Genomic DNA, 17,097 nt, shown 5'->3' with positions numbered 1-17,097 from the left:
CATTGGTGGTAGGAAGACTGAAATATTCTCTAGCAGTTGGAGAACAAACATTTTTCAAAATTTGTAATTCCTTGTACTTTGCCTTCTAGCTGTTTACAGTTTACAATGATGAATGATTTGGTTTCCTCCTAGAATTCGCAATCTCTTGCCTCCAGTCATCGGGTACTTCACACCTTGCTCTATGATTGACAAGTCCCATGTTTTTGTCACATTCCAGGTACGAGTGGCCTCGAGTGGGAAATGTGATTCACTGAGCGTCAAACCTCTTCTTGGTATGTACTACATAATGACAAAATCTAAATACCGTAAATTTACTATTTTGTCCGGAACAAGAATCGTAGAAGATACGGAGTTCACCAATGCAGCTTGGTACAATATTCATACAGTAGTGCCATAACTTAGAGCAAACTTCATCAGAGCCTTTACTTTAAATATTTTGGTCTTACAAATCCTCCTGTTGACAGCGTATGTATGTTACAAGAATAAAAGGGCAGCTGTCGACGATAATAGCCCTCAATAGTTGAAAAGTTTGGAACTGGTAATTCTTTTGGAAATCCATGCAGATAGCCTCTTTATACTCTGACTTCCTGGATTTTAGACGTGCAGCCCGTTTTACTTCATAAAACTTCTGTCCTTTTCTCTTGTGCAATTCATTCTTCAAAATCAAATTTTGTTTCTCCTTCTCAAAATTATCTAATTTACTTGCGTCTTTTTCATTCGAAAGTTCTGATTTAATATGTGAAATGTCAGCTGATATTGTATTTAGTGACAAAAATTAGTCTGTATTGCTCGTAAGACACAGGGTTCATAGGAAATTTTTCTAAGTGTAACTTATGCAGCTTAGAAATATTCAAGTCCTCTGGAAGATACAGCCTTCGGCTATAGTGAACAGATTAGTGGACTTTCGGACCTCTAAGTGATTGAATGTGCTGATGAATTTTAGATAAAAGCTCTCCTTTCATTTGGTGAGACCTGTTTCCATGTTTAACTCTTGTTTCTGTATGGGATTTTCCAGTAGTAGCCAATGACCTTTTTGAAGTGAATAAACTTCTGCCTGTTTTTCCACGTAGAACAATAAATGCTTTATAGTAAACGGGAACATCAATATTTTGCCCATGTCTCTTCTTCGCATTTTATATCGGTAAGAAAAATTATGAAAATCAGTTTCATCTTGTTTTTTTCTGGATCTTCTTCTTTGCACATTAAGTACTGAAATGAGTCCTGAAAGGTGAGCATTTTGAGTGTCATATGATGATAATTCATTGAAATGTTTAATAGGATCGCTTCTTTCACTTAGGCTTATTTTCCGAAAACAATCAAAACGAGACCATTTACAATCTTCTCCCATAATATGACTCATAGCACGAATTTGTTATGCATCTGTAACACGTCCTGTAACTTTTCTCTTCTTTGAATTGACAGAACATGGTATGGGTCCGGATAATTCATCTTCTCTAACATCAGACATATTAAAAATAAATTGCTCTAACTACAAACACTACAATATTTACTGTACTATAACAGTATAATAATGAAAATAATCAACACCCTATCACAGACATCTGAACACTGAAATAGTACAGTTGTTTGTATTATGATCACAATTTCTAATGAATATTAATATAATTTATTAGGACATGGAATAACAGCTAAATATCATACAGCCATTTAATAATAATATTATTGTATAATATGAAACTTTTATTGACATATTATCTCAAAATAAACTAACCAGCAATGTGCTATAACTCCAAGATCAAGTTTGTGACAGCTGTCTGCATTAGTTTCTGTGTTTAAAATGAACACTGTTCTTTCTTTTTTGGGATGGATGTGACATTGTTCATTCTTCCAAAGTATACAGAAACTCAAACGCAGAATACTGAGGACAATTTCGTTCTTACATAATACCAATGCAGCCACATGAAAGTACTCCCCTTCTACTATCAGATGACACTATTAACACAATTTAGATTTTTGATGGACCTTGTTCGTTATTCCCGTGTACCCTTCATATATATATATATATATATATATATATACTTATTGACGCCCTCCTCCGTGTAAGATATATACAGGATTTATTTTTAATTTTGACTTGTTGCACTTGCCCAAAAATAGTGCATTTTTTTTTAAATGTAACTTTATTATACATCTTGATTACACAACTTTTAACACTGTATCACTTCGGAATATGTATGATAGGACTTTCCTGTGTTAAACTTCAATGTACCGACAACGTAATACGTAAGACAAAACATAATCACAAAAAAAAAAACATAAGAATACAGCACAAACACAAGAACACAAAAAATACATCACACTAACATATGAAAACAAAACCACACACAAAATTGCAACCTTATTCAAGAAATTAAATTACAACATCGTATACAGAAGAAATAACACTCTACAAAACATCTCAACACACAAACAACACAAACAAACAAATACAACCACAGAGGCGTATACAAACTCAAATGTATCACCTGCAACAACTTCTACATAGGACAGACAGGCAGATCGTTTCAAACACGTTACAAAGAACACATCACAGCCATAAAAAAATTACAAAACACCTCGACATATCCAGAACACATCACAAATGCCAACCACACCCACAGAGACATCAACACAGACATGGAAATACTATACATCCAATCAAAAAAGCCAGAAACTAAACACACTAGAACAATTTGAAATATACAGACACACGAAAACACACCCCAACGAAATTCTCAACACACAACTCAACCTCAAAACACACACACTCTTTGACTCTACACTATGCCACACGAATGCACCCTCACAGGAAACAGAACAAGAGACGCGAAAAACAATAACGACCAGTTCTGAGGATGACCCATAAATAGGTCGAAAGATGTAAACGAGGTACTTTGAAGTTTAACACAGGAAAGTCTTATCATACATATTCCGAAGTAATTATATTGTTAATTAATGCTGCGTTCTTGGCAGGAAAACAATTAAATCTCTTGCTCTCCATTATATCTCACACACATTGGATTTAAAGGAAAGAGATGGACATCACTGAAGATAACTCTGATATATTTCTTCCTGAAGGCAGCACAGTGGAGAAAGTAGTGAAGAAAGAATTCCAATTTTGTTCAAGTTTTGGCAGACAGTCATGCCCTGTGAGTAATCAAAAGATGCATCTTGTTTTCCTTTGATACTCAGGAATTATATTTTATTTAAAATTGAACACTCCCATTTTTTTATTTGAAATTTTATGAAATGGTATAATATTATACAGGGTGAGTCAGGAGGAAAAGTACATGCTTTGAGGGGTGATAATATTGGTCATTGTGGACAAAAGAAGTTAATATAATTGCAGCTCTTATAAACAGCTGATGTATTGCTGATACGAGCTAATTCGGACATTCCTTTATTTGAGCACAAGCATATAAAATACGAGCGAGGAGTTCCACTCTTGGTTTCACTTTACAGTTGTAGACTTCGATCTGAAGCCAACCCCCCAAACAGTAATCCAGTCGGAGTAATGTCGGGTGACCTCGTGACTCCACCGTGATCGATCCAACGCCCAGGATACGTTTCATTGATTGTACTACAACCTAATATCGTTTTGGATGCGTCCGCATGTGAGTGCTGATGAATGAGATGAAACAGATGCGTATAGCCTGTACCAACGAATCATCTTACTCCTATCTCACTCCTGACAAATATTTCCATCGAACATACACAGCGTTGTCTAGATTATTTGGATGTTGTTCTGCGTAATGGTATATACCAGATCTAAAATGTATGATGCTATGTATCTAAAATTCAAGATTTCATAGTTATTCGTGTTGATAGGCTATGTCTGAACAATCTTTTTGTAGAAATATGGAGTATCCGTTTTCGTTTGTTTCCACTAGGTTGATTAACAAATTCTGGGCGCTGTCTTTTTCATGTCTGAAAATGTTTTGATAGACACTATGATTACGAAGGAGGGACACTAAGGGGATCAAAGTATTCGGTAGTGGGGAATGACACACTGTGCTAATTCGTGGAATGAACACCGTTCAATTTACAATGGACGGTTAATTTATAAAATTTCTGAGACGAACCACATGATAGATGAATGGATTTTAGGTAAGAAACATAATGAAAAATCATTCTATCCGATTTTCGTTAATTCTTGATTATGTGTTAATTATTCCAGTAATTTTTAGTAAGTTAAAAAATATTATTTGCATTAACATCATTCCCAGAATTGACTCCAAAAACTCATTGAACAGAATCTGTCAAATAGTTCTGGAGGAATCACTGTACACAGAAGGTATTGAAAAATACATTTTTTTTTGGTTTAGGCGACACTGTGGACTAGTTGCTAGAGTGCTGTGCTTACAATGCTGTGGACCAGGGTTCGATCCCCGGTTTAACCCCTATTTATAACATGTGTTGGGCAAGCAAACCCATTGTCCAGGTACGAGTAGTACAGGAGTTTTATCCGGGAAGTCCGGTTTGCCTGTGGGATTCCGACAAATCTCCATAATCATCTCATTTTATCTCGGGTGTAGCATAGACCAGCCTCCAGTGCGCATCTTGAACAACGACTCTTTCGGGAAATTGACCTACACAACTGGCCTCATATGGGTGAAGGATATAAGTCAAGTACCCGCCATTAATGAATTTCTTTTATATCAGAAATACCGGTATTGAAAGATTCATTTTCAAAAATGTACACAAGTAGCCTTTTTTGCAGTATCTCTTTTGACTATCGATATTCTGTAATCTGACGCACCTTATTAATTCAGTATTTGTTTTTGCATCTTTTTATTTAGTTCAAAGTTAACATTTATTTTTCGTGAGACTCGTATTGTTAAATTCCACACTAATTTTGCAATATGAAAATACCCCCAAAAATGTTATTGCTTCTCCCTCGAAGAATAATCTCACTAATGGCTGGTATATTTGTGAATAACTGTTTATACTGCTGTCTCTGTTCATCTGCGACGAGTACTGAACACAAGACATATATTAATGTTATGTAGATAAATATATATGCCATGGCAGAAACCAGTGCTTCAATTTTGATTAGTCTTATGTAATCCATGTGCAAATTTCTTACCCAGAGTGATGTTGATGTTTCCTGTCCCTGTTATTGGCAGCAGAAGGATCTGTCCTGATATGTTGTAGGTACCCAACACCTTCAATTGAGGCACGGTAAGCAGGAATGAATTGCGGCTCTTATTGAAGTCATTTCTGAAATCATATTGCTTTGAATGCCGAGTTGTTGACATTTTAATCGGGGGGGGGGCTGGGGAGGGAATCCGTGGAAAGTTGAAATTGAATAAGGTTTCAAAATTGACATATATAATAATTTATTTATTATTAATTAATTAATTAATTTATTTATTATTAATATTTGTGTGCTGAACAACAGCCAGAATCCAATTATAGTTCAGCACAATACACAAACAGAAGATACAAAGGTGCAAAAACAAATAAATAATATCTTAAGTAAACAAAAACATACATAAATAAAATAGATAACAAGAACAGTAAATACTAATAATTAAAACGAAACAATACCTTAAAAGGTTCTAAATTGTGCCCATGCAAATTGGCATATTTTATGCATCTACAGACTGGAGAAAGTGATTTAGAATTTCTGTTATAAACAATTTTTTGAAATCTTAAACCTTTGTAGGAATACGAAGGGTGATGTTGTGTATGATAGACTCACAATCAATATCACCATTGATAACTTTGCAAAGAAATTGATAATCAAGATTTTGACGTCTAGAATAAAGGCTACAACAGTTAAAATATTTACAGGTAATCTCATAGTTAAAGTCAGAGGAATTGGGTATAAATCGAAAAGCACACAAGGAAATAAATTTTCTTTGAATATTTTCCAATTTAACCGAATCAGTTGAAGTAATAGAATTGCAGGCTACAGATGCATATTCAAGTTTAGATCGAACCAAAGTAAAGTATAGAATTAATAGTGACTCAGGAGTAGAAAAAGAATAAGTTATAGACCTTATTAAACCAAGTATTCTTATTGAATGATTATAAATATATTGAACATGATCATGAAAGTATAATTTAGAATCGAGTAATACAGCAAGATCTTTAATAGAATTTTTCCTAATAATACGGACGTTGTTAAGAGAATAGTTAAATTTTATGGAAGTAGTTTTTCGTGAGTACGATATGACAAAAGTTTTTGTTTCATTAATTTTCATTCCATTATTGTCAGACCAAAGTTCAATAGAGTTAATATCATTTTGAAGAGTTTGGCAATCGGCAGGACTATTTATTGAGGGAAAGATTTTGAGATCATCAGCAAATAACAGGTAGTTTGAACTTATTCTTTTAGATATGTCATCTATAAATAATAAAACTAATAGAGGGCCCAATGTAGATCCTTGGGGAACTCCACATAAACAATTAAATGGGTCCGAGAGAGAATCACCTAGACGAACACAACATTGTCTATTAGTTAAATAGTTTTCAAACCAGCTCACGTAGTTAGAAGAGAGACCAAAGTTTTCTAATTTATTTATCAAAATATTGTGAGGTACAACATCAAACGCTTTGCTAAAGTCGATGTAGATTGAGTCAATTTGACCTTGCGTTTCAACAACCGGCATAACAAGATTAAGGTAAGATACTAAGTTGGTAGTTGTTGATTTACCTTTAGTAAAACCATGTTGGGCTGAATTAATTTTATTCTTAACATAAAATGAAACATGTTTGTGGATTATTTTTTCAAAATTTTTTGAGAAATTGTTTAATATTGAAATAGGTCTATAATTGGAAACAACATTTTTTTTGCCATTCTTAAAGATAGGAATAATGGATGCTTCTTTCCAAAGCACAGGGTATGTACCAGTTAATAAACTTAAATTAAACATAAAAGTTAAAACCGGTATTAGAATATTAGAACATCCCTTAATAATAAAATTAGGAATGATGCCATCAGTGCCCTTGGATTTATTAGGTTTAAGCTTTTCTATGGCTAATGAAACATCTTCAACTGTAATTTTGGGTAAGGATAAGAAGTCAGTATAATTAAAATCCAACAAACAGAGATTAGAATTGGGCTGTTTTTGAATCGATTTAATTGATTAGCAAATGCATTAGCAATTTCTATCTGATCAGTAATGTGAACCCCACTTATTAATAATTCGGTGGGATAATTATTGGATTTTCGAAAAGATTCTACATATTTCCAAAATTTCTTGGGTTCATATTTCAAATTTTCATCAATGGATTGTAACCACTTAATTTTATCATATTTAACCATAGCTTTAACTTGTTTTCTGTAATTGGAAAAAATTTGATAATGATGATCAGTTTTGAATTTCTTAAAATTTCTATGTGCTTTGTTCTTTTTCTTAATAAGTATACGCAAGCTATTTGAAAACCATTTAGGATAGTGCGATTTTTTTACGAAGGTGACAGGAACAGCAAGAGATATAGCATTGTTCATAATTTGAGATAAAGAGTTAGTAGCAACGTTAACATCAGTAGCCTGATATATGGAATTCCAATCATGATTGTATAGAGTGGAATAGGGTTTCAAGTAATCACCTTGAGAATAATTAATGCAGGTACTAGATGGGCAGTGATCAGGTAGCGGCAAATAAACTTCAAGATTAATGGAGATAGGAGGATGATAAAATTCCTCCAAAACAAGAGAATGATTGGCTAGTTCTACTGTCATGTTAATGATATTAGTAAAGACAAGATCAAGTAGATTTTTACTTGAAACAGTAAAATTAATTTTGTTCAATCCCAGAAGGCAAGACGAGGAATATAAATCACCGGACTTAATTTTAGAGTAGTAATGAGTATCATTAAGATAAAACCAGTAACCAATCCTACCAGGACAATTGAAATCGCCAATAATTACTATTCTAAAATTATGAGTATCGAGGTTTTTTTCAAGAAAATTGAGGTAAGATTTTAAGTGATTATGACCGAAATCATGTGGGAAGTAATGATTTCCAATTAATAAATTAATACCATCAGCCATTTTAATTTCAATCCAAACATATTCAATAATAATTTCTAAATCATATCGCCGACAGGTAAAAGGTAACTGGTTGTTAATCGCTGTTAGAACACCCCCACCTCTTTTTCTTATTGGTGTCCTCGTAGGTAATAATAATAATAATAATAATAATAATAATAATAATAATAATAATAATAATAATCATCATCATCATCATCATCATCATCATCTAGGAGTACTTTTGCAGCGTATGGTTACGTGGTAGGCCTACAGTTTTCAAATGTGCTTTACGGGTCTGGATTGCAGCGAGTATTTAATCTCTTGCACATCATTTAATACAGAGTGTAGGATTGTTTATCCCTATGATCCACATCTGACCCATTTCTACTGGATCTAAAATACATAATTTACAGTATTCAAATGTCTGACATGTCACTAGTCGGCATGTAAAAGTTGAAATCTAAACCTGTTCTCTTTACGTCATGGTACCTGCTTGAATGAGGAGTGTTCTCAAGTTAGTGTCAGTGGAGCTGATGGAGCAGAGAGCTGTAATTTACTACCTGAAAAAAGAGCAGCCTATGACTCAGTTTCAAATCCGACGTGATATGACAGAAACTTAGGGTAATCTGTTGTTTCTTAATTACGAGGTTATGACATAGTAAGGCAGTGATGTCTTGAATTTAAACACAGGAAAACATCTTGTGAAGGTCCTCCGTAGTTGTTACAACTGAAGAAATCATCGATTAAGTGCGTGATTAATGCAAGAATGCAGAGTGATTAGAACCATTAGGGATATAGTAAAGGAATCGGGCTTCTGATATCATACCCTTCATAATAGGGCTACGAATTGTAACAAAAGAATTAGCAATGAAAATATTAACTGCAAGATGGATTCTTCGAATGTTAACAACATCACAAAGACGATCTCGATAACTTTCAACAAAGTACCTATGGGACGAAAAAGCGAACTTGAAAGATTTTTGACAGTGATTGAGTCTTATGTTCATCACTAGGATCCAGAGACAAAAATTGAAAGCAAGAAATGGAGACACCAGAAGTATTAAACCCCTAAAAATTCAAGGTGCAACCATCTGGAGGAAAGATAGTGCTGTCTATTTTCTGGGACAAACAACATAGCATTTTGATTATTTATAGAAAAGAGCCGCAATGAAATGTGCTATTGTTCTAAGTCGTCATGTCAAGGACTATCGTCAAGGAATGCGCGCCGTTACTAAATTGGAGCCAATAGATGACAGAAGATGGTGCTACATCGGAATAGAGAGATCTTCCATCATTTCATTGTTATGTGTTTTATACAAGAACAGACGAAAAATATCGGCGCTCTATCAGGTATACAGCGGGATATAGAGTAGCCTATTAGACAAAAAAAAAATGGCTGGGGGGCCTATTTACAAACAGTTCGGAGAATTCCACTTATTATGAGCCCTATATAGGCTAACTGTTTCAGGTAAATGAAACGTAATTTAAGGGCTTGTTACTGATATGACAACAATTTTTAATTCGAATATTATTTAAAATACCATATTTTATTTCGTGTTAAAATTTGGCTTGCAAATGTCCGAGATTAGGAACATATGCACCTGTTCCCTGATATAATTTTTTCACAAGTGTTCTATTTCCGGACAGTATGTTTTAAAGTCTTTAAATTATTAGTCTCTGTTGTACAGTACAATAAAATGATTCTTACATTTGATATCACTGCATTGCATGATTTTTTATTTACGTTTCGCACAGGAAATCTGCTCTTTTCCGATGGAACTAACACAAAGTTTTTGTAACCAATCTTCTTCATTGTAAATACCAATCCAAGGGCCTGCTTATCGCCTGATTCTTTTGTAAATTATGAAAGGTAGAATGTAGGTAGGTAGTCAGCTGTTGTGACTATGTAGATAACATGTGCGCTTTCCAATCCAAAAGCCAGTGGTTCGATTCCGATTCCCAAGAATGGGCAAAGAAAAATTATCTTCCGTTTACGGGACTATGCGTTCTGTCATGTCCGTCTGCGGAAGGCAATAAACAATAGGCAAACCACGACAGTCTTGCCTAAGGGATGGGCCTATTAGAAATGGGATAAACTGTTATTTTTAAGAAACAGTTTCGACTGGAACTGTTTCATGAACGAAACTGTTCCAAAATAACAGTTTCAGAGAAACAGTCTCATGAGAATATGTTTACGTCAGTGTCAATCGTTCCAAGTGTTCCAACTGTTTCAACTTCTCATCTGTTTGAGGAACATGTTTCAAAGCCTTTGAATCGTCTTAGATCAGCTGTTCAGTGTATTATGACGACGAAAGTCAGTCATTTTTCGTGGGCTACTTCTAAAGAGTACAGGAAATAAGTACAATTAAAAATGAATCGAATTTAGTAAAAATAACACACATAACTCTAGAAGAATTTAATAACGGTAAGACATCCGGTAATATTTTTGCGGTATATTAACACCATGTCAGGGCACCATAAACATATTCTCCATCAATGGGCAGCGAATAATTATTAATATCGGATTTATTAGGGAATTTGATTCGTACAAATAAATAGCGAGGTACTACATAGTATTGCACGAAGGCTATGTGGAAAATCTGTATTATATCTACTTTCGATTGGAGGGTGATGATAGCGCTACACGTGGCCTTTGTAGATAGTAAAGAGGAAGGAAACTGTTTAGAAATTGAACTGTTTATCTCTTGGAACCATGTTGCTCACTGGAGCACTGTAACACCCTTTGGAACAGGTTATTTCATGAAACTGCTTCGTACTGAAACTATTGCAGCTATTTTTACCCATATCTAAGGTCTGTATCTGCTTTGAGACAGATCAGGAGATCACTTGCATTGAAATGTCCCACTATTCTTAAATTTTCCCTCTTTACTTGTTGCTAATTGCAACCATTCTCTGTCACCGCGTTCACTAGGTCTTTGACCGTCTTGTGTTTAGCTATTTAGCTCCGACTTTTCGACATAGTAAATCTTTTCAGATTTATTGAATGTATTGCTCACCTCATGTAGGCCTACCTGTGCAAGTAAATGTAAAATTCTGACAAATAGTTCCCTCTATATAGAAAAAGCGATAAAGGAAAATTTTCGGTTCTTTTCAGAAATCCTCTTATAAATTTCCTACCTGCACATCTTGCTTTATTGTTGAATTCGTTATCATATTCAGAGATTTCTGCATATTCGAAGGCCAGTTTGTAACATTTGCTGGCGTTCAAGGTAAACCCTTCCGAAAATTATTCAATAGAAAGCCAGGCCAAATTTCTTTCTTGAATGAAAGTCAGTGGTTCTGAGCAAGAACTGGCGACATCCAAAACACGATCATGAATAATTAACTTGGACAGAGCATTCTTTTCTGTTGCTAATCTTTTAGATAAACCTTTCCGATATTTTTTCATACTTTTTCTATATCATCCTCATTCCATATTTTTCAGCCTCTCATAAAAAAACGTTTTGGCATCTTTAACTTCGGTAAAATGGTCCATTTTTTTCAGAAGTCCTTTAATAATTTGTCTTCGAATAATTATTCTTCAAATAACAGATAAAATCATAAAAATAAATTACTTATTGGATTGTTTCAGTCCGAAAATAGGAACATTGCACTAATTACCCAAAATTCTCAAGAAAAAGTGTCCCGAACTTTAAATAAGAAATTTTCACCACCTAACAATGGCCAAAGCCCTATTCTTTGGAATGAAAGCATAATAAGCCTTTTGAAAAAAAAATCTTATTTACAGAGAATCAATTATCGCTCAATAGTATAACAGGACGAAATATAAAGATACTCTAATAACATTTGCTCACTTTCTGCTATTTGTAGCACACAGTCTCATAGCCATATGTCGCAATCACCCCTAGAATGTTATTGCTTTGTATAGAGTAGCCGAACGAATGCGTAAAGGATTCTCTATAAGCACAGAATAACAAAACGTTACGAGTGCCCTGAAATAGGACTTGTCCGGTAATTAGTTCCTCTACTTCTACCTATCTCGTGTAGTGTGAATTTGTCTTAAAGTCCAGCTTCGGACAGTATCTGGTCACACGAGGAAAAATCTGTCGTATTGATATCTCTTAGGCCTACAGGTGAAAGACACTAAGTCGAAAATGATAGTTTCGAGATGAAGGCGATTGAATAATTCCTTGATATGTACATTGTATTTGCCGCTATATTTGCGAACATTTTAACAAATTTTCTTTGCTGGTATCACCATACATACGTATTAGTTATAATTTGCAGGAAAGAAATTTTCAATTTTTATTATTAGAGGGGCTATTTATATTAAATTAATGGGGGATGTTGATGACTTAATATCTTTCTCCTGACAGTGAGCCCGGATGTTTAGGCATTTATTTTGGTTAAAATAGGCAGGCATGTGGGCACTAAAAATAGTAAAAACAGGCAGTGAAATAGGCATTTATTATTCATGGAAACAGACAAAAATAGACAAATACTTAATAAACTATCCCATATGGTACTCAGTTTCCTTGGTTACATGTCACAACAAGATGCTTTTTTAAGTTGTCAACTGTCATAGTGAGCCGCCTGTCAGAGAGAACGTTTTTCATGATGGAAAAAGATCTTTGTCTTCTACTGAAGGGATTGGAGCAAACTTAAAGCAATTTATTTCAGAAGGACTGTCTCCACTTTCTTTCAGAGATCGGGAAAACCGACTGTGTATTGTCTCAAAAAGAGGGGTGTGAGAAGGGATTAGAGACTTCAAAGTACGCGTGACTGTGCGTGCAAGCGACAACAGTAACGGGACCTGGAGACTTGCTTTTAATACTTCCTTCATCCCCTTTCTTTCACTGGTAAACTCCGAAGTGATCAGAGGACTGAGGGTTTCAGATATCTTTGTTAAGTGACATAAAAGATGGAATAAGAATCTAAGCAAATATTTGTGTGATGTGAATATATGTTTTTAATTTGTACAACCCGTCCTTTTTTGTTTTTTGATATAATTTATGTGCGGTTTATTTTAAATGCATTAAAAATATAGAAAATGTACAATAACGGCGTAAAAAGGCTAAAGAAGGTATTTAACCTTAAAATAGGCAACGGGAGCTAAGATAGGCAAAAAAGGCAAAATAAGAATTGGGCCTATCGTCCCCAAATGTGTGGAAACGTGTTTATCTCTAATAGGTCTTTCATACATGCACTCAGTTTAAAAAAGGCATTTTGCCTAACATCTGGGCTCTATTTATCACAGTGACTCACGAGTAGTTCAGGATGTACGCATCCTTTAAACCTTGCAGCTTGACGTCTCTCAAAGTGAGATTCAGTTGTCCCCTTCCCTGCCCATGCGACAGTTTCAGTTCCTTGATCTCGAAGGGGTCGAGTAGGGGTAAGTTGAACATTTTGTCACCTGAAAAAAAAAATACACATTCATCGCTATCTCTCGCTGAACGAAAACCTAATTTCTGTATCAACCGACATGTAGGCCTATTCTGATGTAGCAAGAAATTTATAACATAAAGAAATACGTTCTCGGTAACTCTGATCACGAAAATTTGATTTATGGTGGTATACCTTGTTTGCCTAGCGTTGTGTATCGTGCAATATTAGCTCATTTTTATAAATTTCCGCTTATTTATTTAATATAAATTTGTTGAATGGTTTTGGAAATAATCACGGTTCTTGCTTCCGTAACACAGATTCTTGTGATCCTCGCTTCAGCGTTTAGAATTATACCTTACTGTAAATATTTCACATTGCATGTTAGTAGCATTGCACAAAGTATTGTCTAAATCAGTTCCTAGCGTGTTGCACTATATTCTTGAATCACCTTGTACTGTACATGGACTGAGAAGGCGAATAAGGACTTCATGCCGACGCCTTGTGGTTTGTTACTGTATGACGTGTGATTTGTGATTTACTTACCTTTGACGAGGTGCGGAATTATTTCTCTGCTACTATTCAGCACACATTCTCCAAAGTTTGGGTCTATGCGTGAGCAGACCTTGAAGTATGAGGCTGTAATAGAACATAAGCAATGTTTTTATTCCAGTTAGTCTACCCAAACGCGACATATCGGAATTCACGCTAATTTAAACTTCGATCCGTGTGAATGTTCTCTGATTTACTGTGAAGAATAAAGCGATGACGACCCATTATCTAATCAGGAAATTTTCCAGTTGTAGGAAAAATGAGGCAAGGTAGAATTTTAAATCAAAGCAGAGACATTGGAAGAGTCTTGGATGCAAAACTGACAGTGGTACCAGGTAACTCAGTCTAGTACAGACCAGGACAGGATATAGCAGTGTGACGTCACCTCTCTCCGCTCTGCCGTCTCGCATTCGAAGTCTGTGCAGGGTCTGTGAAATGTGGACAGCAGTTTGCAGGGAGGGTGGAGAGGGTATTTGGCATGCAGGTAGCATTGATTTAGGCTATAAATAAAAGTGATCTGCGTTCATAACACAGTTTAATGCCTGGATATCCCAATGGTAATGTTAACTCAATTGCACATCCTGTGTACTGATTATAAATAATTCAATGTCTGCTCTATTATGCGAAAATCAATCTATAGCAAAGACAGTCTCATATGCTGGACACTTTCCTGTATCTAATAGTCACGTAGTATTTCATTTCAGTTAATTTGGCGAAACAAATATATAGTAAAATAATACAAGTTTTTATTATGCACGTTCATTTGTACGCCAAGATGTGCTTTATTTATAATGACTGCAATCTCACAACGTGTTTAAAAATGATTAGAAATAATGAAACCTTTGCTGTGTTTTATGAAAAAAAAATACACACAAACTACATTTTCGTTTCTCTGTAATTTGGAAGAAGGCACAGAACGATTATGTTGACATTTTTCTGCTTTTTTTGTTTCTTTTTTCTTTAACTAATTTATCAAAATTGGGACATAATGACAGGGCAATATATAATTAAGACTGCATGTTAGGTTGTGATCTGACAAGGTACTTCTTGATTTAGGTTTAGCAAGTTTCATAAAAAAAAAATTGTTCGCATTAAACAATACGAACCAAACATTCATAATACCTGTGCAGCAAATGCATACAATGTCGGGAATTTGGCTTGGTAGAAATTCGTGTTAAAGTCAACCAAGTCCTTGTTGTGTTTATATTTGTCCTTCAACAAACCGTGACATTGAAATTTAACAGTTACAATTGATACCTGCTAGAAACATCTTTGACATCTGGGGAATAAGGGGTTGCAAAGAGCTGAAATATAGTAGAAACTGTTCTACATCTTGAAACGTCGACTCAACTGGCGAAGAAGATCTTGTAGAATTTGCACATATCCTTCAGAGAGACTAATGTCCGGATGACGCACTTCCGATAACTTTGAAAAATGCACAGTTTTCAGCCAGCAGTTGGTTTACCCATAGATCAATGACAATTTTAACGCTTCAACTTTATAGTATATATCTGTTACGATGAGTCCCTTTCCCTGAAGGGAGGTATTTAAATCGTTTAAATGATCTGTTAAATCCGCATGGAAATCCAAGTCACAAATTCAGATTTTTTTGCAGCTCGGGGACAGGCTGATTTAGACTAGTCATAAATAATGCTATTTCTTCTCTTAACTCAAAGAAACGCCGTTTATGTAGGCAACTTTGCATTACGATGCTCTCACCTGACGTCATACGAAATGGGGGATGTGCTCTTCGTCCACGAATGTCACACAGTCTGAAACTGTCTTCCGCTGGTCTAGTACATACAGTCACGAAGCTCAATAAGTAGTAAATATGCATCCATAGCTAGTTGCTAACCACTAGGATCGCTACTGTGGCCGCATTACAGACAATGCGAAAAGTACCTGCACATTCTATTGTTTCTAGTACGCTCATAAACTCAAGCTTCGTGACTGTATATACTAGACTGTGGTGGTACCTTGGTTCCGAAGAATTTCTTGGAAATTCGTGTTTTGTAAACATTAATTTTTAAGCAGAAAATTTTATAAAGGGAACATATTACCACAGTCTATATATACAGTCACGAAGCTCAATACTTACTAAATAAGCAAACATAGAGAGTTGAAATATGCATCCATAGTTGGTTGCTAACTACCAGGATCGCTGCAGTAGCGATAGTAACTCTCGCCTCATCACAGGCACTTTCCGCAGCAGACGTTAAAATGTATTGTACTTTCGATATCGTATTCTTTTGAAAACATTAACACCTTCCTTCCACTTATGAAATATGAAATACATAAGGTTTATATATTATTTTCATAAAGTATATTATTATATTATATTTTATAAACTCACCTTCCTGGATATTTCGGAAGAAGGATAACTCTGACCTCTTTTTCTTACAATATTTATAGTACCACAAACGTCTCCTTGTCCCATATTATTATTGAAATTATTGTATTTTAGTCATTTACAGTGTTATTACAACCGATTACGAACATTTCACAGTTTACACAACTTTTCACAACAAAGCGAAATACGGCACAGTCAATGCCTTTTCGCTCTAGAGCAGGCCGTAATGTATGTTAGGGTTTTCTATTTCAGTGTATGGAGCTCAGTGAAATATTATATTATAACTTTATTGCGTATCATTGCTAAGTTTTATTCAGTGTAATGTGTCCATAAGTTCCGTTTACTTCTTGTTGCATAATATGTTGCAGAAATAATTACAAAACTGTGTTATTTTAATGTGAAGAGAATTTTAAATGTTAACATAATCTGTTCGCATCAACATTTTAAGTTTAGAATGGAAACTATTTTGAGGTTCAATAAAAATGAATTTATATTGTGATTTTAATTTACCACATCTACCTTCATTAATTGTAGACAGAACATTTACGATACCACTCCTGTGAAATTAGTGTACGTACGATTGTGTTACTTCGTCTCTTATGTAGTAGATAAATGCAATAATTCAGTACTCAATTGTAATATTAAAATACAGACAAATAGAATGTGACGGGTGTCATACATGACATTATGTGTATTATAATGAATAATTGCGAATATAGGAATATAAGTTGAATATAGTAAACATAACCTATAATTTCCATATGACATAACATACATATGTAGTGGCAGGGCATTGGAGACCAGTAAAATTAGACAGAAAGGGGCAACTAGTACAGTAAACATAACCCATGTTGAATCTTTCGTACAC

General features: G+C 34.7%; 1 protein-coding gene across 2 annotated transcripts in view; it reads right to left on the bottom strand.

The window, feature by feature from the left end:
* LOC138699671 (protein takeout-like) overlaps positions 1 to 17,097 on the bottom strand; it is a 60,228-nt gene that overhangs the window by 29,430 nt on the left and 13,701 nt on the right. For both annotated transcript variants that reach the window (XM_069825717.1, XM_069825718.1), the window contains exons 2-4: positions 13,874 to 13,966; positions 13,211 to 13,358; positions 5,087 to 5,220 (exon numbers count right to left, since the gene is read on the bottom strand). In XM_069825717.1, the coding sequence (XP_069681818.1) occupies positions 5,087 to 5,220; positions 13,211 to 13,358; positions 13,874 to 13,966 (375 nt within the window). The remainder of the gene's footprint in view (positions 1 to 5,086; positions 5,221 to 13,210; positions 13,359 to 13,873; positions 13,967 to 17,097) is intronic.

Source organism: Periplaneta americana, chromosome 5, assembly GCF_040183065.1.
Source record: "Periplaneta americana isolate PAMFEO1 chromosome 5, P.americana_PAMFEO1_priV1, whole genome shotgun sequence".
In the NCBI taxonomy this organism is placed as follows: Eukaryota; Metazoa; Arthropoda; class Insecta; order Blattodea; family Blattidae; genus Periplaneta; species Periplaneta americana.
Note: the sequence above shows the minus strand (reverse complement) of the source record. Positions and strands in the feature narration are given on the sequence as shown.